The 24,011-nt window shown below is 35.0% G+C and overlaps 2 protein-coding genes across 5 annotated transcripts in view; one reads left to right on the forward strand and one right to left on the reverse strand.

The window, feature by feature from the left end:
* Positions 1–24,011, reverse strand: part of LOC143258471 (uncharacterized) — an 85,219-nt gene that overhangs the window by 26,408 nt on the left and 34,800 nt on the right. The window lies entirely within an intron of this gene.
* Positions 435–24,011, forward strand: part of LOC143258472 (metalloproteinase inhibitor 2-like) — a 33,492-nt gene continuing 9,915 nt past the window's right edge. The window contains exons 1-3 of one of the 4 annotated variants that reach the window (XM_076517493.1): positions 435–623; positions 15,703–15,783; positions 17,270–17,413. In XM_076517493.1, coding sequence (XP_076373608.1) covers positions 17,287–17,413 — 127 coding nt within the window. In that variant the 5' untranslated portion in view covers positions 435–623; positions 15,703–15,783; positions 17,270–17,286. Of the gene's footprint in view, positions 848–15,702; positions 15,784–16,210; positions 16,341–16,872; positions 17,029–17,269; positions 17,414–24,011 lie in introns of those variants that run through there. The other 3 variants (XM_076517495.1, XM_076517492.1, XM_076517494.1) reach the window with 3 other exon arrangements.

Below are 24,011 nucleotides of genomic sequence, written 5' to 3' on the forward strand. Positions count from 1 at the left end.
ACGTATATATATATATATATATATATATATATGCCTGTGGAAGAATTCCGAAAACGAAACTACGTGGTGTGCTAACCTCGCGATTTCCAACGGCATTAGAAACTAGGCAACTTAAAAAAATCACGCACGTTAGCAGAAAACATATTTTCCTTTGAGACAGCACCACACTTTCTAATCACCTATACTTTATATGAACATTTCAAATTGGTTTGGGTGGGCTTTTAAAATAATACGTTAGTTTAAAAGATGATAATTATCCAAGGAACATAACGCCCTTCCTGGTCGTATATCCAACAGCATGTGCCCCCTGGTGGGAAAAACAAAATTTATGTATTTGACATCTTTTTCCTGCATACCAGGCCTCTATTCCGAAAATGGTAGTAATAGCCTAGTGAATACGAAAGAAATCTCTGTGCTGACGTCAAGAAAGAGTCTGCGACGTAGGACGGAAGCACGTGCATCACAAGTTGCGACGTCTAACGGAAGCACGTGCATTAGTATCGACACGCCATCACGTCAAATTCATTATAAGTACGAGCTTCGGCGTTCACTATCCTTCAGTAGAAATTGGCGATAGGTGTGGGATATGATAAACGTTGTTTTGTAACATACGATTAAATACGGTAAGTTGTCTGTAGTTCCATTCGAGATTTTGAAAGATTGCTTTGATAACTTTGTAAACGTGTTGACCTTAGAACAGCTGGTAAAACTGTAGAATTATTTTCTACAGTAGTCGTTACCATCTGGTATTTCAGTGGATTACCACAGGAGAGCAACTTTTTCATTTAATCCTTGAAGGTGTTGTGTAGTTACTGTTTCATTGTGTAACGTGTGGCTATTTTACCAGGTGAGTGAATTTATTTTAATTTTTAAAACAATAAACACCAAAGTGATTATCGTTGGTGCATATTGTAACTTTTTAAAAATGACTTCGTTAGCTTCCCGAGTCAGCCCAGTTGGACTTGATATGAAAAGTAAATGCAAGCAAGCCTCTAATTTTCTTAAATGTAGAGAACGCTATTTATCATTGCAGTTTTCATTTACAATCTAACGTGTGTCAATATATCATAAATATAGTTCTCAATAAGTTTAATATTTCTTTCACCCTTAGCTAGTTATTTGTTACTGTATGTAATGTTCCTTTATTTTCTGCGCCTATTATTAATGCAGTTCATATTTTGTAATAAATGAATTATTCCTTCATTTACTAGAATTAATTGTTAATTAATATACTTTGAAAGCAACGGGAATGTACTACTAATCTGTCTTTTGAGAGGTTGCATACAGACTGTACTTTAAATTTTTGTTTATAAAATATAACGCTGGCCACTTCTAAACAATGTTTAAAGGTAGTTTGTCGACCAACAAACAGTGTGTTATTCAGAATGTGGTTGCCTAAGCAACAGTGAAGGAAAACTAAATACGCCTGTTTGCGCGAGACTAAGTGTATATAATAAAATTATTTATTGGCCTGTGGTTGGACCAGTACACTCTGAGTAAAATATTATTGAATAAGATATTTCGTTTTGGAAAACACAGCCTGAATTTTTGTTATCCTTATGGGTTTCATTTTAATAAATATTCATTTACAACGCTGATTTTCAACCTTTTTCTTTGGCCGACAACCCACTTTTGAACTTAAATGGTCAGTTGCGACCCAATGAATTATTTTAATTCTAAAAATACACACAAAACAAAAACCTGGTTCGCTAAATATTCAATAGTTTACATACATTTTATTTATTTATTATTAAAGTCTGTTCGCGTGCTTTCACACGTACTGACGATCTAATTCAAGGTCGCGATCCATTGGGTGAGAAGTGACCGCCCAGTATACTAAAGACCAGAAAGTTGTAGATTTTTGTTTTCGCAGTGTAACTCAAAATTCAATTAAGAAACGAATTCATATGTTCATACTAGATTATTGCAACCTCAAATGAGAAATTTAAAAGGTACATCTTGGTAGGGGATGGGGGACTATCCTCCTCTAACAGCTTGCTCTCGTTTTAAATACAAACAACAGAGGTATTTGGATCGTTATGGTAGTATACAGCTTGTTCATCGCACTGGTTCAGTTCGTTGTCACAGGACTACTGAATCAGAATCTAGATAGGTCCTTCTCTCAGAAAAGCTACATTACCAAATCCAATCCTGGTGCATAAATATGCGGGCTCTGCAACTAACACTTCACAGATATGAGAAAATACAATAGGAAAAATGATATACATCATTCATCCATTCATGAGAAATTGCATCATCCTTTTAGGTTGTATCCTGGTGTATTTTGTCGTAAAATATCTCAACTTTAACCAAACAATTAATTTAATATTTTGATTGTTAAAAAAATCGTGTATTTTGAGGCCATCGAGTTTGAGGAATAACAGCGTGTTGGTAGAACTTTGAGAAGAAGAGAATTGATGTAACTCGTGCATTGACGTCATTACTCTATTTTTCTGTGTACATTTCCCTCATTTACTGTGCGTTACTACCTAGCTGCAAATGTAAGTTCTACTTTTCCGTGCTTGCTACGCTGACATCCCAGCTTTAGACAGATTGAAATAAAATTTAAAACGATTGTCGTTAACCTTTGTGGGTGGAGAGGGAAGGAGCGTAGACTCGGTGTTGCGCCCTTGACTTTTTCATCATTTAGAAATTCAGAAAGTAAAAACCAGTGATTCAGAGGCAGATCGACCAAATAAATGTTGTATGTACCCAAAATGATGAAATAGGCATAAAAAGAGCAAACTACGAGTGGCTAGTCTTCATACAACAAACTACATTTAATGTTGCAGTTCTGTATTTTGTTTCTAGTAGATTATGTTATAACAAGTAAGACATAAAATTGTTCACAAGAGTGGCTAGACAGTTCAACACAGGTCTTAGTAGTGTCATACGAATTTATGTTTGAATAACTATTATTCTAAGATATCTAATTCAATTCCTCAAGCTAAACATAGTGAATGTATGAGTATATACGTTTGTGTATATATACATATTTATATCTGCTATAAATTGTGTATTTGTGCAGTTAAGTGTTATTAATCAAATTAACATTCAGTCTTATTTGTTTTCGAAATCACGTGTGTAATAGTAAAATTAGTGTTAGTTGATAAATGAAACAAGTTTCTAGGTAAATAGTTTCATCAGCGTACACAAGCACACACACACACACACACACACACACACACAAGGTTCAATTTGATCTTTATCTCATACTACACTGAAGTGGCTCACAATAAGTCTATGGGTTTATAATATCAAAAATCGAGTTTCGATACCCGCGGTAGGCATAACGCAAATAACCCATCGTGTAAGTTTGCGCTTAACAACAAATAAATTATTGAAACAAAGTAAGGCTACTTTTCCAAATTGGTTACTTGTGTGCAACCTGTGATATTGTTCGGGTTTAGTTTGTGTAGTATTTTTCTATGTGTAGAAGCGAAAATGCTGATACAATCATTAGCTCCGTCTAAATGATATATTTCAATGGATAAGGAAGCAGAATGTCCATTGTTTCCTTAAAGTTTCATTCTTTTCTTTTTCCCATAAATTCTGTTTTATTGCGATATGAGAAAAAAGTTTTAAAATGTTTTAATTTTAAATGAAGTTCGTTGTGGATGAAGGCAAGTTACAATTACTTTATATAATTATTTTCCAAGTTAGTCTTAAGTGAGAATCCATTGCGTGGTACTTTACTGATTTGCTGTGAATTCAGCGAAACTAGCCTGTTGCAGCGAGTCATTGAACATATTTCACCAAATTGTGAATATAAAAATTAACAACTAAGTTAAATGTTTAACGATTTTGTAAAAGAGGTAACTGCTAGAGTCGTTTATAATCTGTAGTTATACAGAGAGACGAACTACATCTAGCCTGCTTTTCATTGTCTGTTATGAAGGCAGTAGTATAAATTAACGACAATTATGTACATGTAAAGAGTAGGAGGTTTTACGTAGGGAAGCAGAACTGATCAAGCTCCACGTAGAAAACTGGCTCTAAATGAACTTGTGTACTCGTAAAGAAGCAGCGTATTCCTTTACGTATAACCTTGCTTGTAATTAGTATTGAAATACTGTGTTAACGTACACAAATACCAGTTTTCACTATACACACAACATTTAAATGACTGTTCTATACAGTATTTTGACAATATATAAACACGACAGTTAAGTGGCTGTTGTATAAACTATTATGATAATAAATATACACACACACACACACACACACACACACACACACACACACATTTAAATGAATATTGTCTTTAGTATTTTGGCATTCTATATACGCAGCATTTAAATGGCTGTTATATACATTATTTTGACGCTAACACAAGTTAATCAAATCGATATCACGTAGCCAGAAATTTAACTATGTATAGAATAGTAAGTAATAAGTTGACGTCTGAATGAAAACCTTTTATAGTTTTATTTTGTGCAACGTTTGAAACAGATTTTGTAACCATCAACGATTCTTTCTGATCTGACTTCCATTGCAATATGGTCTACCTGACGAAGGGCGTCTGCCCGAAATGTCATACAAAATAAAACTATAAAAAATTTTCATTTAGACGTGTCAGTTTATTCGTTATTATCTTTTATCCAGTTTTTTCTTAAGTTTTGTGAAACAACGCTATTTCAAAATAAAACGGTTAGTTAAGTTTTATAATTAGTTTGACTAGATGTTTTTATTTCACTTTACAAAAAGTTTTTTGTTTTTTTTTCAAAATTCCATTGAATGTACGTTGTCACTTTACATGACAAAAATTGTAAAGGTGACGGGCACTCAGTATTAATTGTTATTTATTATACGTAGCTCTTTATCACTCCTTTTTAGACAGTATAAAATAAGATTCCTGTCTGACACTAAATAGTTTTACAGTCTGTATTTTTCTGTCTCCAAGGGAACATATTGTTTTGCCACATGTTATAGGTTAAAATTCTGCATTTAGTTTTCCTAACTCCTGTTCACCAAAGAATTCTACCCGTAAAATGAAAGTACCCTACGACGAGAAAAGAGTAAAAACTGTATATAATGTGATTGTAGTTTCCTTTGTATGTGTTTTTTGTTGTTGTAAAGTACGAAGCTACACTGTAGGTTACACGTATATTGCCCATTTCAGGTATCGAAACACGATTCTTAGCGTTATAAGTCTCCATACTTGCTGCTGATCCATTATGGAATTCTACTGCATATATGTTTTTGTTTGTTTTGGGAATTTCGCACAAAGCTACTCGAGGGCTATCTGTGCTAGCCGTCCCTAATTTAGCAGTGTAAGACTAGAGGGAAGGCAACTAGTCATCACCACCCACCGCCAACTCTTGGGCTACTCTTTTACCAACGAATAGTGGGATTGACCGTCGCATTATACACCCCCACGGCTGGGAGGGCGAGCATGTTTGGCGCGACCGGGATGCGAACCCGCGACCCTCGGATTACGAGTCGCACGCCTTACGCGCTAGGCCATGCCGGGCCCCTACTGCATATAAATCATAATCTTATATTCTGTTATGTTACTCGGGAAAAATGAAAACGTGGAAATTCTAGGAATGCAGATATTTATAGGCGTGTTTTCTTATAGTAAAGCCACATCAGGCTATCTTCAGAGTTCACCGAGGGGAATCGAACCCCTGACTTTAGGGTTGCAAATCTGTACTTAATCGCTGTACCAGCGGGGAAGGGGGAGTTATGTGTATAACTAGAGAATAAATTTTCAGAAAATAATTTGAATATACAAAAACAAAAAAAACGAGTAAAGTGTATTTGACGCTTTGACACAAGATTAATCATTTCGCAAAGCCACTTAACTGAGGTATGAACTGAGTGTTGTTGACAGTAATAGAAAGACGTATATGACGTGACTCAACACGTCATCAGTTTTAGTTCACGAAGCACTTAGAAAATTTCAATTCGTTTCAGTTTAAAAACCAAGGGAGGATAGTTGTAAATTTTTTCTGGGTAATTCGATCAGTTAAAATCACCTGTTGCTGCATTAGAAAAAACAAAAAAAAACGAATGTCATTGCTCGTTTGACATTGTTTTTGAGTGTTAAAAGAAAGTATTTATTTTAAGCCTTTTTTATCTTTGAAATTTTGCGTACTAAACATGTTTCGTACGTGTTTTAGAGGGTGAGAAACAATTTTTGAAGAACTTCTGTTTGTTGTCTACAACGCAGTTCGTCAAGTTCCACTAATGTTATGCGAAGAGTACAGACAAGCACACTTTCTATGATGACATACTTTATAACTTTTACTGTTTCGGTACCAGCACCAAGTACAAGCAATTATTACTTAGTACTTAATTTCATTTGACGTGTTTTCCACCATTAAATGTTTTCCAGGATTGCGAATTTCAGAGTAATACGTTAAAGGCTATATTTAGTCTCAGTGGGAGTTTACTAAACTGACGTTTCCACCTTACTCGTTTGTGCATTCAAATTTCATGTCGCTTAGCTAAGTCATTTAACAGAAGTTGAGGTACTTCATGTCTAGATACGGGGCCGGGTGTGTACCAGTAGTTGGCGTGCCTGAACTATGAATCGTGGAATTCGTCGTTTGCGACACGTCGTCACAAAAAGTGTTCCGCACGTTCACTGCGTTATAACAGTAATAGTTAACTCCCACTGTTAGATCAGACAGGGGTAGCCTAAGGTTTGATACATAGATAACCCTTGTCTAAAGTTCGTGAAACTTAAATATTAGGCGAATGGCAGATTGAAAATAACAATGTGCTCAGATCATGTTCTTGTCCCTAACATGTGGTACTAGTCTTGCTGCAGTTAAAATAATGACATTACTTCCGAGATCAAATTAACTTAAACGTATAATGACACGAAGTCAATATGCATATGAGTGATAGATTTGTGCCAACGCTTTCAAGGCTTCCTGACATCGTCTCTAATTTTGAACAACTGACCATGTAAAACCAGTTACCCAGCATTTCGTGACGACGAGAAACCCACTTGAAGTAAACTTTGTTAACCTGAAGATGACCTAAGAAGGTCGAAAAATTATTTTGTACTTTATTTAATTAAAGTTTTAATACCCTTACCAGTCGTCTTGACAATACAGTCAGCCAACAGTTCTCTACCACCCACCATATAATGCACCACAACTTAGAAATGCGATTATGTTCTGTTGTGTCGCACTGATTCGAATATTACAAAGGTTTTTTTTTTCCATTTTTTAGCTTAAGACATGTTTTTAGCGCTAGACTAAATATCATAAATTGGTGATTATGGTCGAAAATGTCGTTAACAGCTAAATGTCGTTCAGTTTCACTTACCCTAATAAGAAGTTATTGTTATATGTTCCAGTCTACGCCCGATAATTTCTTGATGGTAGTACAAATAGTGATTTTACATGCTTGCAGAAATATATAACATAGTCGTTTGCACTAAAATTGTTTCTTTAGTATGTTTTCTACAGTATATTGTAGTATCTTAAATAGTTTTTGCTAGAAAAGAGAGGTTACCGTGTGTTATTTGTAGATAACTTCAGGGCCGTAGCCTAAGGTAGGAGGGGGTGAAACAACCACTCATTATGTTCCCAAAAATCTAAAAGGATGGCTATCTTCTGATTGTTTCAAAGAAGCACTTGATTTTGATATAACCCAAGTAGATTATAGTGTATAAGGGTGAGGGGGGGGGGTTGGAGGGATTTTCCTTTTTTCACAAATAAAGTGCTGGCTACCCCACTGCACGATTTGGCTGGACCGAATTATTCGTCTCCACATACGGAACAGTGCAAGTAGCGTAAAATTAATATGTTAAAATGACTACAGCTATTTGATATACATCTCAACAGATTGCTTATTAAGTCTATTTATGACTAATACTTATCACTAAAATTAGTAACAGTACTTGAGGTTTAAGTGCTATCTTTCAACTTTATAATTTTTTTTTCAAACATCCACTCAAAGCCAAAACAAAGTGAGCCTTTGTCAAAAATGAAAAGTGTACATACATAACCTACTTTCTACCACCCAACAACCAGGGAGCTCTGTCGTTTCCTTACGGCACCATTGTTTGTCTAAGGTGAAAAGGAGTGAATGGGTGGGTGGCATTTTTGTCTGCTCTCGGGTTTACCCACCAAATCAAGGGGAATGCGCAAATAATATCTATCTATCTATCTAACTCTCTCTCTCTCTGTCTGCCTGCCTCCGTTATGTATTACTCTGCCAATTGAATAAGCTACTTGTTTTCCTGTGCTCTTTTTGTTTTTGTGACACATGTTTGTGAGTTTGAACCCTCTCTGTATGGCGTAATAAAAGCGAGTCGAATTTCAGCAACAACCATCGCCGTCAGTAAATCTACGACCGTGATTGGTGCGATGTTAGTTATTGAGTTTCGGTTTAATTATAACACCTATAGGTACTCTTTCTGTCCATCTTGGGCCAGTTCACTGTTTAACTTGTTCTGCAGTAAATGTTTTAAAGGAAAACGTCGTGTCTATCAAAGCTTGTAATAACGTTCTAAGAACTGGGCAGGGTGTAGTTATGTCCATGTGCTATCTTTTGATGTTGCTTTGTGTGAATATATTATTTATTACTATTTAGAGAAGAATCGACGTTTTTGTTTTTAATAGAGTTGTCCAAGAAATTTGTGTAATTGTGCAACGAAAATAACTTTGTGCAGGCTAAGTGTGACTTGATAAATGGACGTATCAATAGTTAAGATTGTTTGTAGTTGAGCACCAAGTTACACATTTTAGCTATGTGTACTCTACTGTGCCACTGAAGGGCGCAAGTTAAATGACATAGTTTCACATGCCATTATCTGTATTTGTTAGCTTTCTTGGGCTTATTGTTTAACTGCAAAGACATTAAGATATGCTACGTAGTATAATTTATCTCGGAGAAGTCTCTGATTTATTGTTACATACCTTACGTATTACGGTTTCAAATAACTGAAAATTTGGCTTCGAATTTAGAAGTTAATTAAATGTCAATATGTATTAAAATATTTGCCAACAAGATTAATATGCACAACTTTCTTAACATGTATATTTTAAAATACAAGCACCAATACAACTTATAGTAATGATTATTTCAAATAATGATTTATGTACAAGAATTTTACAAACTATATTGAGTCATTTATCCTGTCAGGAACTGAATATCTTACCGACGATCCGAGTCCACGACTAGCAAATTGATTCCGTGTTAATATTGTTACAGTTCGCTTGGCCTGGCATGGCCAGGTGGTTTAAGGCATTCGACTCGTAATCTGAGGGTCGCGAGTTCGAATCCCCGTCGCACCAAACATCCTCGCCGTGGGAGCGTTATAATGTTACGGTCAATCCCACTATTTCGTTGGTAAAAGAGTAGCCCAAGGGTTGGCGGTGGGTGGTGATGACTAGCTGCCTTCCCTCTAGTCTTACACTGCTAAATTAGGGACGGCTAGCGCAGATAGCCCTTGTGTAGCTTTGCGCGAAATTCAAAACAAACCAATAAACTTTTCTTAAGTTAGCTAGTTTGGTTGGCCTCACGCCGCTTATAAGCTGACTTTTTACCAACAAAGATATTTAATATTCTCGTTGAAATATGAACGTTCGAAGGTAATTCACTGAAGTTGAACGATTTGCTATGTTCGAAATCTATAAACCTTCCTGGTCAAATTCTTTATTCCGATTAGTAAGCGTGAATCATAATTATAACTTCTGTGACTGTTGCTGACCGACAATATTCTATTACTGTATCTCGGCTAATTGTAATAATTAGGAGACACTGTCAAACGTTCAACAATATTCGAATACACGTCAGTGTTTCCGTTAAAGGCATATTGTTGATTCTTACTCTCGAGAATCTACTACAAATTTAGAGACCAGGTGGGACTTGCGCAATACACATCCAACAATACGTCACATGCATTAAACTGAAACAAACGTATTAAGATAAATGTATAACTGTAAAACCGTTCCAAATTGTACGTCACATTCCAAAAAAAAAAACATTCGGGAAAAAGCGATAAAAAATAGAATTTACAAATTGTGAGTGAAGACATTCAGTAAGGTACGCGGAAGACAGCACAACACGGATTTGATCGTCCGATTCCGAAGCTATAGTTAGATCTCACATTAATCAGGAGATGATGGAGCTGTGAGCTAAAAGTTTGTACTTGGAATAAACAAACAACAACAAAAACTCGGAGCCATTATGCGAGCCGCTCAGTTGCGGCTAATAAATAAGTTTCGTTTTCACTTTTAACAAAATTAAAATCACGCCCATACAGAAAGTTTAGTGAGACTCCAGTGACTAGTTTATCCTCGCCGCAGGTATGTGTGGCAGCTCAGGTGTTCTCGTTGGTGCTGCTATCCACATAATTTATTAAAACAAGTAGACGCCACCCTAAACGAAACCTTCCACCAGGTAACCACATCAACCAAACTCCTGTGTATAACCCACAACTCTAAATTAAATTGGATTAAACACAAGTGAAATAAAATCCGGCAAAAAGCGAATTACCTACAACGTGTAACTGGCAACACCAGGGGCGCAACAATAGCAAAACATACTTAAAATCTAGAGGACTGAACATTTCGTCCAGTGGCAGAGTATACCTGCCCAGCATGGACAAATGTTGCAAAGTCATACATAACAAATGTACAGACGATTCGAAACACAATAGTCACTAAAGAGTACAGAGTTCGAATAATCAAAATATTCAACATTCGTAGACAATTACATAAACATCTTTATGTTATCAGACAAACTTTTAGACGGATCGTGATTTGTACAAATTGTGAAATTGATTGTGAAGAGAAGACGAGCAAAGTAAAGCGATAAAGTGAAGTGTTACAGGGGGAAAAATGATGCTTTTCATGGACATGGACCAGAATAGAATCATCCGTGTATGCAGAAAATGGCAGACACTTTTTTCACTCACGAATGCAAAACAGTATTTTGGAAAACTACCGTATTTTACGCCTTGTAAAACCTTACATCGTGGAAGACTAACCATAATTTGGGAAAGACTGTTCTAAGAGCAAAATATTTTAACTCGGCAACCAACACCTTGATGCAACCTTGATTTGTTTGTTTTTTTCAACCTAATGAGTAAATACAATAAAATACCTCATTGTTTACAGTATATTGACAATACTAGTTAAATTGAATGGCCCAGCATGGCCAAGCGTGCGACTCGTAATCCGAGGGTCGCGGGTTCGCATCCCGGTCGCGCCAAACATGCTCGCCCTTTCAGCCGTGGGGGCGTTATAATGTGACGGTCAACCCCACTATTCGTTGGTAAAAGAGTAGCCCAAGAGTTGGCGGTGGGTGGTGATGACTAGCTGCCTTCCCTCTAGTCTTACACTGCTAAATTAGGGACGGCTAGCACAGATAGCCCTCGAGTAGCTTTGTGCGAAATTCAAAAACAAGCAAACAAAAAGTTAAATTGAATGTTTTATGCTATTGAAAATACATGTATTTGGTAAATAACAAGACTACGATCTGTATGAGAGGCCGTTTTGAATAGACCCTAAGCTAACCTCTTGTCTTAACCCATCACTTTTGTTTTGGAAGACGCATGGGATTTTAAGGTATTTTTAAAGAAAAAGTTCATTTTATAATGCGTAAACTATGGGAAAAGTAACGTGGTTCTTACAGTCAGTCACGCCTAAGTAGGGAGAAAGATGTCCATTGAGCACCTGATGTTCTAAGATCTTATGGCCACGACCACGGTCGCTCTGTTCCCTGTGCCAGATATGGTCATCCATTATATTGGTCATGTTGGTTTCTAGTTCATGTTTGTTTTGTTTAATGATAATTTTGATCTTGGTAGTGACTGAATAATTAAATTCACATGATATTGAGAGAATCGGTGACGTGTACACTTCTTTCATTATATGTACACATTTTCCTCTTGTTTAAATTCAATCGTGATTAACGTGAAAGTAAGTTTCTTTTAATGTTTTTTTATTTTCTGTTCTGCTTTGTTTTGCACACTTTAACGGTTCTCTAGTAATAGTAACTGTTTATATTTTCTATAATTGAACTTTAGTGCTTTGAGTGGCTCTTAATTATTGACATTGTTTACAAATATAAACAAAAGACACGTAAATTCGTTTTTCATTAATCTGTATAGCTTGCAACCCTTTACTAAATTCTTAAAATGTTATTAATAAACTCCGCTGATGACTTGGTTTTTCCGAAAGGGGAGCCAAATTCCGCTTGGAGGGGATCACATTTTAACCATTTGCACATCTTTACAGTAGTGTATTTGTTAATCAGTCTGTAAACACAAATTATAATCACATGAGGGACGCTTCACGTTGCAATTTACACTGTTGTGACGTCAGTAAAACGAAAAGAATTATGCACTCTGTAGTTTAAAATGCAACATGACATAGAAACTTCAAAAGGAAAAAAAAAAAAATTGTTACCCTCGATTTTGAAACGGAATACTTTCGGGAACCCCGCAGAAATATATCTAGTTTTAATGTTACTTCTCGTGCACTTACGGAACTTGTATAGCCGTCACTCAACATTTTGACATATGCACATTTATTTCGAGAATTTCGGGAGAGTTTAGAATATTACCATAGCTGTTGCTAAACAAAATAATCCGTTTCTCATAACTACATGGTACAACTACTGCAATACCATTACCTTCGTAGTGGTGTTGAAAGATCCGCAAGATGGGTGGACAGTCCAATGATCTTAATGATAGATTATATGGTTTAGTATGTGGGCTACTGTTCAACTAAAAATGGGTGAAGAAAGAGAATGGCTGCAAGGAGTGTACCTCATAATTGCTACCAACTTGAAACGAAATCGCACACGAGCCTCTCGGTGGCTAATAACTATTATGAAAGCTGAGCTAGAAGAATCCTTATCGCAACCAGGATCCGGTTTCTTTCCTAAGTTGCTCTCCACTTCGTGCTTATTCCCTGGTCTGATCCCTTTACTGTTTATATTTACGTAACATTCAATATGGAAAAAATCAGCTACATGCATAAGTAATCTCTTCTGTTCCCGCACTTTAATATACTTTAAAACGAGAACAGAAACGCCACCTATGGAATACATAAAAATAATTATAAGGATAATAACAGATTACTACACCCAATTAAATACCCAAATAAAGTTAACTTCTTCCAATGTTTTTTACAACCACAAACTAAAAGGAAAATATTTCTCAACTGAAAAGCCTAATGTTTTATTACTTATTTTGTAATAGCATTTAAGATAAATAGTTCTTAAAGTGTATATATTTAATCATCAGCTGCACGGGGCTACGTGTACTGTTCTCACCGCGGGGTTCGAAACTTTCTCGAATTTTAGCGTAGGAAGCCCTCAAGCTTACCGATGAACCAGGAGTTTTTCCTTGATTTGCTACTCGTATAAAGTTGTATATGTTTGGAAGATACAATTATTTTAAGAAAAAATTATTCAACTTGTGAAGGAATTTAGAATCACAGAAGTAAATAAAGTAGAAACCTGATATTCCGCTTAACAGTTTATTTTCGAGAGTTCCATTTTGTTGAGTTTGAAAATCTTACTCTATTTCAGTATATGTCCTACCACACTTTGGTAATCATAAAGGAATGGGATCAGCATATCAAATGTTTACATATACGTTTTTATAACATTGTGTTTTTGGTCTTTACTTTTGGCGACACGGTTGTCGTATGCGTGATTTTTTTTGAGGGGATGGGTTAACTTAAATGCCATTTTGAAAGTGATAAGAAAAAAAAAAGTTAATAGTGTTATTCGTTTACTGAACAACAAACTTATCACTAGCTTAGTAGTACCTTTTTTTTTCTTTATTAATTATCTCGTTACGTTTATAAATCGCACGTGACCTGAATTTTCATGTATGTATACAGGACTAAACCCTCAAGACTTCCCACATGAACCATTTTATTAAAATGATACAATACTTTGTTCGTATACAATAATTCTGACCCAAACGTCTAAACAAATAAACCTTAAAAGGAACAACGTTCGTGCTCTCTACACAGACAAGTTATTTCCAATATTTTAAGTGATGTAACATGAACTGGGATATAATAATAATATAAAAGTAGTCTTATTTCACCAGGAAATATTACATTTAATTCCCAGTGTTTCAGTGCGATTGAGCACGTGCTCGATCTCTGCCCCAAATGAAACGACAAACTAAAACATTGGACATAAAACTTGTATTTTTGTTTTACCCTGGAGGGATAAAATGTTGTTGTTTTTTTTACTGGTATATGCATACTCGTTAGTACTATTTGTCGCGTATGAAATAATGCAAGGTTAAAGATGATGAATATTCTGTGTTTTTCATGATTATGCTACTTATTTTCACTGTTAGGAATCGAACCCGAAACCTATCGTACCCCAAAGAAGTACGGAACTGAATATTTGACCTGCTGTTACTAGTAACTGCTATATTAGGGTACTTTTTAACGACTGGAAATTACCAAGCGCTGTTAACACAAATCGGTTTATTTCTCAAATATTTGTCTTTTTATGAAGGTTTAAATTTCGTAAAGTTGAATTCATTGCAGTTTTCATAACAGAAAAAAAACATATGTTCCGATATCAAATTGAAGTTAGCTTTCAATAAAAGTTTTTGTTAAATTTAAATCAAGAAGGAAGATGGTTACCGATTCTCCTGTGTTAGCAATTGGTTGTATCGGAAAGGAAAGGAAGTACTGTTGGAGCGTTATTTAAAATTTTCTCGTGTACGTAATACAACGTCTATCTTAGTGTACGTAGCAAGCACTAATCGTTTCATTTCTTCCTTTAACGTGTGTAGACTTTTGTACTTAAGTAACGTTCATATCTCTCTAAGAATACTAGAATTAATGCAAGATCAAAATACTTGTGCAAAGTTTCTCAACAAACGTGTTTATCTAACACAGATTCAACTACTTCCCGAAAACAGTGTTACATTTATCTTTAAAATTACACTACAATGTTCACAAAAAAAAGTTCAAATGCATTAGAGAAACTTGACGTGAACTTAGGCCTAGAAAATTCTATCGTGATGTGATACACCCTCTAGCCAACAAAAAACACAACAACATAATAATAAAATGAAAGTTATATTACATAAATATAGCGTAATAAGAATTATTGTAGGTTTTTATAAGTACCACGAGCCAACACGGTTGTGTGTGTCTAACGCAAGAAGTAACTGAAGGTACTTCGTGTAGTAAAAAAGGTTAAAATCGTATTTATATTAACTCAGCAGACAGACTGAGGGAAGCATATGGAAAAACCATAAGTTAGGAACTACAAATACACATTTACCAATGCTAACCAAACTTTTTCTTGTTTGAATGTGATGTGTGCATAGGTTTGTGAAATAGAAACTTGAAAGCAGGGGTGGTGTTAGTCATTACGGAGACCTGTGCAGAATTCAATAAATGGGGGGAGGGGGGCTAATGATTAGAAAACGCGAAGGTAGATTAAAAGGCATAGAAGGGGCCATTCTATGTGGGGGATCTCGGGTAATTGCCCAGTTTGCCAAATAAGTAAGACCGCCTATGCTTCTAAATAAATATTTTTTTGTTGTTGTTGCGTCTGTGTAGATGAGTACAGCGCGTTCCTACATCCGTATTAAACGTTTAAAAAATTAAAATACATGGTATATACATTCAGTAGTGTGGGAGAACATTTGTACATTGTGAAATGTTTGTGTGTGGTTAATTTGTTGTTGTTTTTTCAGTAAAAATTCTCTATCTGTTTATAAATACTTCTTCATTACAGGTTAATCTGGCTGGATTTAGCAGGACCTGCTTTTAAGAACTGGGAGTAAATTATAAAGCATCACACGCAGAGTCAAATCAGGTATTTCGAATTTTTAATTTTTATAAATTTAAAATTAGGAACCACCTGCTTACAACATTGGAGGTCATCGGGAGTGTGGCTAGCTTTTTTTATTTTTTGAAGAAACAAAGTTGTAGCAAAACCACCACAATAATTTAGTTTTCAAATAATTCTGTCGTGACATTGGGAGGCCAATTTTTCTATTACATTTATCGTTATGCTAACGATTTCTATTCTTAAGAGCTTAAAGACCGGCGGGGAGCATCAGGGGAAAGGTTAATATCGCATCCATTTCATCTCCAGCTGGAGATTGATGGCTTTTAACTATCAACACCTGAGCGTCTCATCTTAACTAACTGCTTGACGCTCGTTTCACTACACCTGGTGTAAAGTGTGGTGAGCCGAGGCGCTGAGATGGTGATGTATAGAAAGCTGACCTCTGATGTCAGCTTCTAAACGTTTTTCTACTGTGTTGGCATACTGTTTACTGACTGGCATTACGGCTCTTAACTAAAAGTTTTCTTTGTATTTAAGTTGAAAGCCTTCGTGCATTGTGGAAGATCTTATGCCACTACTTGGTAAGAACAACCACTCACCCCTCTTTTGATATTCTTCTAAACTGTTTTTATAATTTAACGTCCTGGTACGAATTGTGAGATTTTTACTGTTGCACCCTAGCTAATATTTGTTAATTAATAATTAATATAACTTTCCTATATCGCTTACCTCTTCGAGAGTTGAGCATTCGTCGAAAAATAAGTTTCTTTATATTTAGAAACGCATTTCCCAAGTGGCTTACCTTTTTAAAATATTCTTAAATTTTTTTGCTGTTTGTAGACAAATATTTTGGCAGCATCATTAAAGATTTTAAGAAAGGGTAACACGTATACTCTGATGTAAGAGGTTTATCGAATCATTAAGTGAAAAATAACACCAGTACATAATACACAGCAGAGGGCTACTCAAAAGTAATATTACTACGTCATTGAACAATATTACCTATGGGAAAATCACACGGTTTGTTTTATTCATTGTTTTTGGTGGAAAAGGGGAGAAACATTGCAATTTTTAATGTGCTTTTAATCCAATTTAAATTATTACTTTCACCGCACCAGAAGCAACTAGTTATATCGAGTACTTGAATTGACAGTTTAAATTACTATTTATACGGCCAGTAATTAAGTAAAGTAACTGATTATTAGATAAGAGTTGACTGTGAAAATGCTTCACATTTACTTGTAATTAGTGTTAAACAGCGATAACAACGTAAGTGGTAAAATACTGCCAGTAAACTATGTGCATTAGTTGATGTTTCGTTTTACTGCCTTTCTTTAGAACCGTCTTCAGTAAATTTAATTACTCCTTATTTCCTGTTAAATAGTTATTTATTTATTTGTATTTAATGTTTGTTTTTAGATATATTAACCTTTCGTTTTTCTTATGTTCTCGTTTCATTCATTTGATTTACTCAAAGTTAAATTTTACATTTTTTTTATTTTTTTTTCAGCGATACCAATTACTGCCATGATAAGATATACTTACGTGGGGTTGTTGGTTGGGGTGTTATCACTACTTCTTACTCGAAATATTTGCGAAGGATGTTCGTGTATGGAGTCCCACCCTCAAGAACATTTCTGCACTTCAGATTTTGGTAAGATCTTTCACTTCTGAATAATGTTTTGTAGAAATAGAATAAGTGTACAGTAGGCTTCTATTCCGTATTGAACGCATAAATTTACTAAAACGTTGTGGTTAATTATTGTCAGAATATTAGCCTTTATATCGGCTCCGAAGGCTCAAGCCCCAAATATTAAGTGATTATAAATGTTTTATTATGTTATCAATATTATTTTTTTGCAACTAAAAACATTTTAACTGTTGCAGAAGGTGGTATGTTAAACCTTTAAGTTCGTAAAAAATATTCCCAATAAAAAAATCTATTACTAGTCTCTTTAGTGCATTGCTTCGTTAAAAAATTTACTGTATTACTTTTACGTGACAATTATACTCGAACAAACTGAAAGACTGGCTGATAGGTGGTTATCATGAGGAAGCTAAACAGATGTGGCGAGATGGGAGTCAAACAAATACACAGAAAATGGGTAGTTGAATGAATAAGAGAGAGTAATGCATAGGAGCTATAATGATAATAATAAATGAGTACGAAATGAGTAAGTTGTGTGTTTTAAGAGGAATAAAAACGCTGACGCACGTATTGAATTAACATCGCTAAAACGACATTTTTTGGTGAAAATTCAAAAGTTTTTCAAAGAATGACGCTGTGGAAATAAAGAAACGTCGAACCGAAATACCAATTGGGATCACGTGAATGGCTGAGATCAGTTAGAAGAGTTTTGAAAGATCACTTAGTAATTTACTCTGTCGAGCTTAACACTAAGATTGTGTGATTTTAGTGTAATTTACACTTTCAATAGCCTTTTGCTAAACACCTAGAAAAACAACTTGGATTGATTAATCGGTTCATTATATTTTTTAATGTGACATTAGAATCGTCAGTGCCCTGCAATGAGAACTTTCATGAGGAAATGTACTCTAGGCGTAAGATATAAATGACAAACTCGTCTAGCGTGAAGTAGGGTTATACAAACCTATCATGTAGTAACATTATGATCGGTGGATCTCGTGTAAACAAGTCGAAGAAAATGGTGGCACCAGAGGTGAAAAATTATAGGCGAAAAAAACAAACCGTTACATAACTTCTTCCCAAATCAAAGAAGGAAAAAAAAAACACAACTAAACCATATATATAAGCAGTTTACCTTGTCATTTTTATTTTCCTCATCACTGGTGTCACTTACCACTGTCATTATTATCGGGCACGAATTTCAACTTGTCAGTGTTTATTATTCTTTCGTTTCTCTCTGTCTCTTGTAGCACATTAACTTGCATATAACCTTTTAATTAATAAACACGGTATCGTATAACAAGGAGTTATTTCATTGCTGAGATGTTGTTGTGCGGGTTTAACATATGAATCATAAGGTGACTGCTGTTTTATAGACGTTATTTCCGCCTGTTCATAAGTGGACAGAAAGCGTCTGTCTCACGGTAAACTGCAGAATACCGCTACTCTTTGAGAACAAAAACAAGTTAATTTAGTGTTAACCCATTAAGTCTAAGTACCACTTAAGCTGGTCTAATTCTATGGTTCAAAACAAAGTTAGTAATAATGTAGGCTTGCATGCAATTATATTGATACCATACATTTTAATTTAGAGAATATTTTCTGCGTTTAAAGGGAGACGGTCGCATTAGTAACCCCTCCGTGTCCCCTCTTACCCTCATCGTGATGGTGATGAGAATATTATAAGTTATGAATAAACAGATGTCACTTCTAAACTAATTTTGTGAATTATTATTATTATTATTATTAAAAACAGTAGAAATGCTCAGTTAGATGAGCACTAATTCAGTTTTGTTTTTAACAAAGTAGTGTGTTTAGTTAATTCTGAATCAATACGTCAGATAACTGGTTTTGAATGTATAAAATGTACTTTTAAGCCAAAACTCATTACTAACGATTAGAAAATCAGTATCTTGTCAAAATAGCGCACTAAAATAGCTTTGGTGATAATACAAAGCGGGAAAAGTTTTTATATAACGCAAATATCGTATAAATATATTATTTGGTTGTATATTTTTCTTGTGAAAAGAAACGTTATTTTTAATGACTTTTTCTCGCTTCGTATTTTCCCTTGGATTCAGGAAATTCTGCAGTTATTTCAAATATGTGGTACGTTTCATTAGTTGTGTACATTTTAATTAAGTCTGAATCGTTTCTAAGTATGTTTATTCAATTAGGAAATTCTTTACACGTAAGTGTTTCACTAACGTATTTATCATGTCAAGCTTAAAGCTCAAAGTACTGCAATTTTGTGGAAGTAAACATTAAGGCAAAATGAACACATACATGGTGGAGAAAACGGTGTCTAACACCACTTGAAAATACCATCAATAATAAAATGAATATTTTTTTCTGTACCCCCCTTTTCTCTCGGAAGAGTAAATCTAAATTAAAAGAATAGAACAATTTGTCACTAAATACAACTCTTTTGTTACCCGACAGACGATAGCTGAAAAAAAAAGTTTTATTTAAAAAATTGAGAAACAAAATCTATTCTTACTGGGCCAGTGGAGATTAAATTACCTTCGTTTTTATTGAAAAAGAAACTAAAAACTGGTTCATTTAACTACGAATTTTCGATTGTTTTCATCTTGTATATAAATTTCTTAAGGGTAATTTTTATCCTTAATCTGATACCCTGGAATTTAGTTTTAATGGAAAGCTTGATTTATGTTAACTTAAAAATCCTGGAAAGTCTTCCATCTCTAGAAAAAAATATGCCATTGAAAGTACATGAATCGCATAATTTAGCGAAACACACCGGGTAACTCCACAACACCCTACCGTGCAACCCCAATATGATTTAAAATTGTAATTTTCAAGGGGTCCATTTTAATTTAACTGTGGCTTGTTCAAACGTAACCTTAGAACTACATCTTACCATTTAGATTAACTACCAGCAGCGGGTAAAATTCGATTTAATTTAAAAAGCGGCGAATCGTTGCTATCACAACGTTCTTGCTAAAGACACTTTCTTTAGCAAGAGTGAAATTTGAACTGGTATGAACGAATGTAAATAACGCGTTACGCCTCGGCATTTGTCTCTCAGAAATAGAACTGTCACCGTTTACGGGGCGGAGGAGTGTTAACAATATGACAATACGTCCTCCGTACGTTTATATGGTAATTAGATACCTAGCTGTGAGAAGGTAAAACATTTGGGTGCGTTAAAAGATTTTCGTTGTTAGCGCACAGTATTGAAACGGTACAAGAATCGTATAAAAGCAAGTTTAGTATAGTGAACAAAGACAAGCGTAGTTAAAAGACTTCAGTCGGGAAAAATGCAGTAAACTATGGCATTTACGTAACTATTGAAAAAAAGTGAAGTGCCATAGAAAGTATGCAAAAATAAAAAGGCCAGATAGTATAAAATAACCTTTGGTTAATCAGATGTGTGAGAAGTTTGCCTCGCAAATGATACTGAAAGGATAGTGTTTAGCAACAAGGGTCGATAAAACCGGCACCACAGAATTTTAGACTGTTTAAAAACAAGACCTTAATATTCTCTTGTCTACAACGCAAGTGAACAGTAAAGACTATCTTGATAATTGGTTGGTATTTGTAAAACTGAAGTTTAATCAAAGGTCAACTTAGCAATGCAATTTCGTAAGTAGTTAGTATATTGTTAGGACTCCTATTCAGGGCAATTTGCGCAAAGCAAACTTGAAGATTCTAAGCGGCAAATAAATGTAAAAATGTTACCAGGGGGATCAAGATTTAATCAACAAGTTTTTCACTTGTTATTCTGGAAGTTAATGCTAGTTTAACAACAAAATGAAATGTCTCACTCTCGGATAAGAATAGAAGTATAAGCGAAACACACCAATGTATATTTCACTGTGATGTAAGAAGAGAACTATAATTCAAGGTAGTGAGAAGTGATTAGGAATTTATGAACGTTGTTATTATAAGTTTGTGCTAGTATGAGGTAGAAAACGTTAATCTTAGAAGAGAAACTCGATCATTTAAATTCACTGTGTTATCAGCCTTTGTAACCTAGTTTTCAAATCTAAGAAAAGAGGCATGAAAAGATTAACGTAATCTTGACCATAAAAGGAACGACATGCAGTCTAAACCGTATAAGGAACGTTGTGATATATTCATCGTAACAACTTTAGCCAGACAAAGGACATCGCGTAACATTCACTGTTACGTCATCTTAAAACAAAGAACATTACATGGTATTCACCATAAAAATAACTCTAGTCGTGGAAGACGTTTGGTGTGATATTCAACATAACGTTATGCTAACTGTAGACAGTTCTTTATTTATGGTTTAATTCCTCGTTATTTCATTCTCCAATCAGTTAAGTGTTGTAATGTTTCTATGGTAACACACCTTTGTTGCCAGAACAAGTGTTTGTAATTATTTCAAGTTTTTCTGCATATTACGATGTATTGACTATAAATATTCTAAACGTCGTATATGTGGACTACAGTTCTTGCAGCGAAACAAACGCGCGTTCGTACTGCGGTGTGCCAAAACCTATGTGACGCAGTTCTTTCTGATTTCCGTTTTACAAAGTTTAGTGCCATGAACATTCTAGTGGAAATTTCTTGAAAGCAACGATAGAAAGAAAATTAATATTAAGTAAAACATGTCGCTTGTGTATATATAACTAATATTTATGTAATAAACGTACGTACTCTCAAACAACCGTTTTTAATTCCGTTGCTTTCCATGTTACATAGTTATAGCATGTAGCCATCCTAATGGACTACACTGTTGTATGTTTTTAACATGTTGGAATTGCATTAACCTCAGTTAAATTTTTAGGTTTAATTGTATGTCTTATTAAAACTGCTCATTTTTTTTAACATTAAGAATAATGTTTCAATGTCTTGAATGAAGACAGTGCAGTAGTTAGGTACGGAAACTGTGTTTACTGCTGTTTTGAGATTACAAGAGGGAGTAACAGTTGATAATATGTTGAGGGAGGGCTTAACCTCGAATTGGGAGAAACTTACAGACCTTACAGCGAGTCCAGCTTTAACTTTACGTACTTGTAACGCTAAAATCCGGTGTTCGATTCCGTACAGTGAACACGACGCGTAGCTCAATGTGTCTTTGCTGTAAAACAGGTAATGGAAGCTTCTCAGTGAACCTACCAAAACCTGTATTCTAAAAGTGCTGGTTTTATATTTTGTTGAATGACCTGTAACATGTATAAAACTGTTTTTCTGCTTACCCGAACCACGGATGTCGTTTATTATTATTATTTGTTTTCATAACTCTTCTAGTAACAGGACTTTGGAGAAAGGAATATAATTCTTCATTGGAACGGCCACCTAAATCTTGTGTTGGAGCAGTTTTTTCTTTTAAAATGGACTAGGACAGGATGCCTACTGTTAACATAAGTGTTTCCAAAAGAGACTTGTGCTCTGGATCAGAATGGAATAACGGCTATAAATGTTGTGTGCGCAGGCGTAAAACATCTTTTCAAGCGGGGCCCGTAAGTTAAACAAGTTTTGGAAACCTGGTTTGTGACGAATAGCAGTTCTGGAATAATGTTTTTTAATGCGTTTTGAAATGGGCTGATAAAGTGAACGTAAAAAAAAAAAATTCATCGCAATTCAGTGACACTTTTGAGTTTCATACTTGTATATTTAACACTCGTGTCATTTAGTTTCAACTTCTGCATTCAAGCCATCTCGGAGATTTTGAGAAGCCCGGTTAACATCTATCTTTTGAGGTCCTTCAGTATAATAATATAAAACAAAAACCATGAAAGCAACATAAGGCAGTCATTAGCCCAATAGAAAAGTTAAATTCGAAAATTTAATTCGTATATATAACTTGCATCTCTAAGCTGAGAATGTGTCAAATTTTGGTCCGGTTGGAAAGAACACAGAAACGAGTCGTGAAATTTAACAAATACAAAAAAATATCTAGTTAAAATTTGACTTTCTCTTTTGAGTTTGAGGCTCAGACCAATAGCCCTCCTGCCTTCCCACTCTTATTGGCTCCACCTGTACATTAGTTTGAGAACCAGTAACTACATTCAATCATCTTTTGGTCTCATGTAGCATTCGTAAATTAGATCAGTAATTGAATAGAAGGGTCTTAGTATAGACAGCGGATTTGCAATGGTATTAATCTACCTTTCACGTTTTCACACACAGAATGTTGAAAGTAAGATACCAAACTTTTAGTTTCTTGATATCCATTCTGGTAAAATGAACTTGTGAGAATCTTGTTTTATGTACTTTCTTACGAGGGAATAATAATCCCGTTTCTTGTGTAACTTGAGGGTCATGGGTTCGAATATCCGTCACCAAACGCGCTCGTCATTTCAGAAACGTTTAATCCCACTATTCGTCTGCAAAAGAGTTTGTGGTGGGTGGTGTTGACCAGCTGCCATCTTCATAGTCTATCTTGCGCACGCACGCACGCACACGCACAATGAATATAATTTTTATATATATTTATCTCGTATACATTTTATATGGTTTACAAGGGGTCGAAATCCCCTCGCTATGACAATAGTGTAATGAAAAGGTTATATGATTAACAAATGTTATTTATGTGATAACATTGAGTATTGTAATACAGTTACACTTACATTTATATGCAAAAACGGCTCGTTTGGGTTGAGAAAATATT

The sequence above is a fragment of the Tachypleus tridentatus genome, chromosome 8 (genome assembly GCF_004210375.1).
Source record: "Tachypleus tridentatus isolate NWPU-2018 chromosome 8, ASM421037v1, whole genome shotgun sequence".
Taxonomy (NCBI): domain Eukaryota; kingdom Metazoa; phylum Arthropoda; class Merostomata; order Xiphosura; family Limulidae; genus Tachypleus; species Tachypleus tridentatus.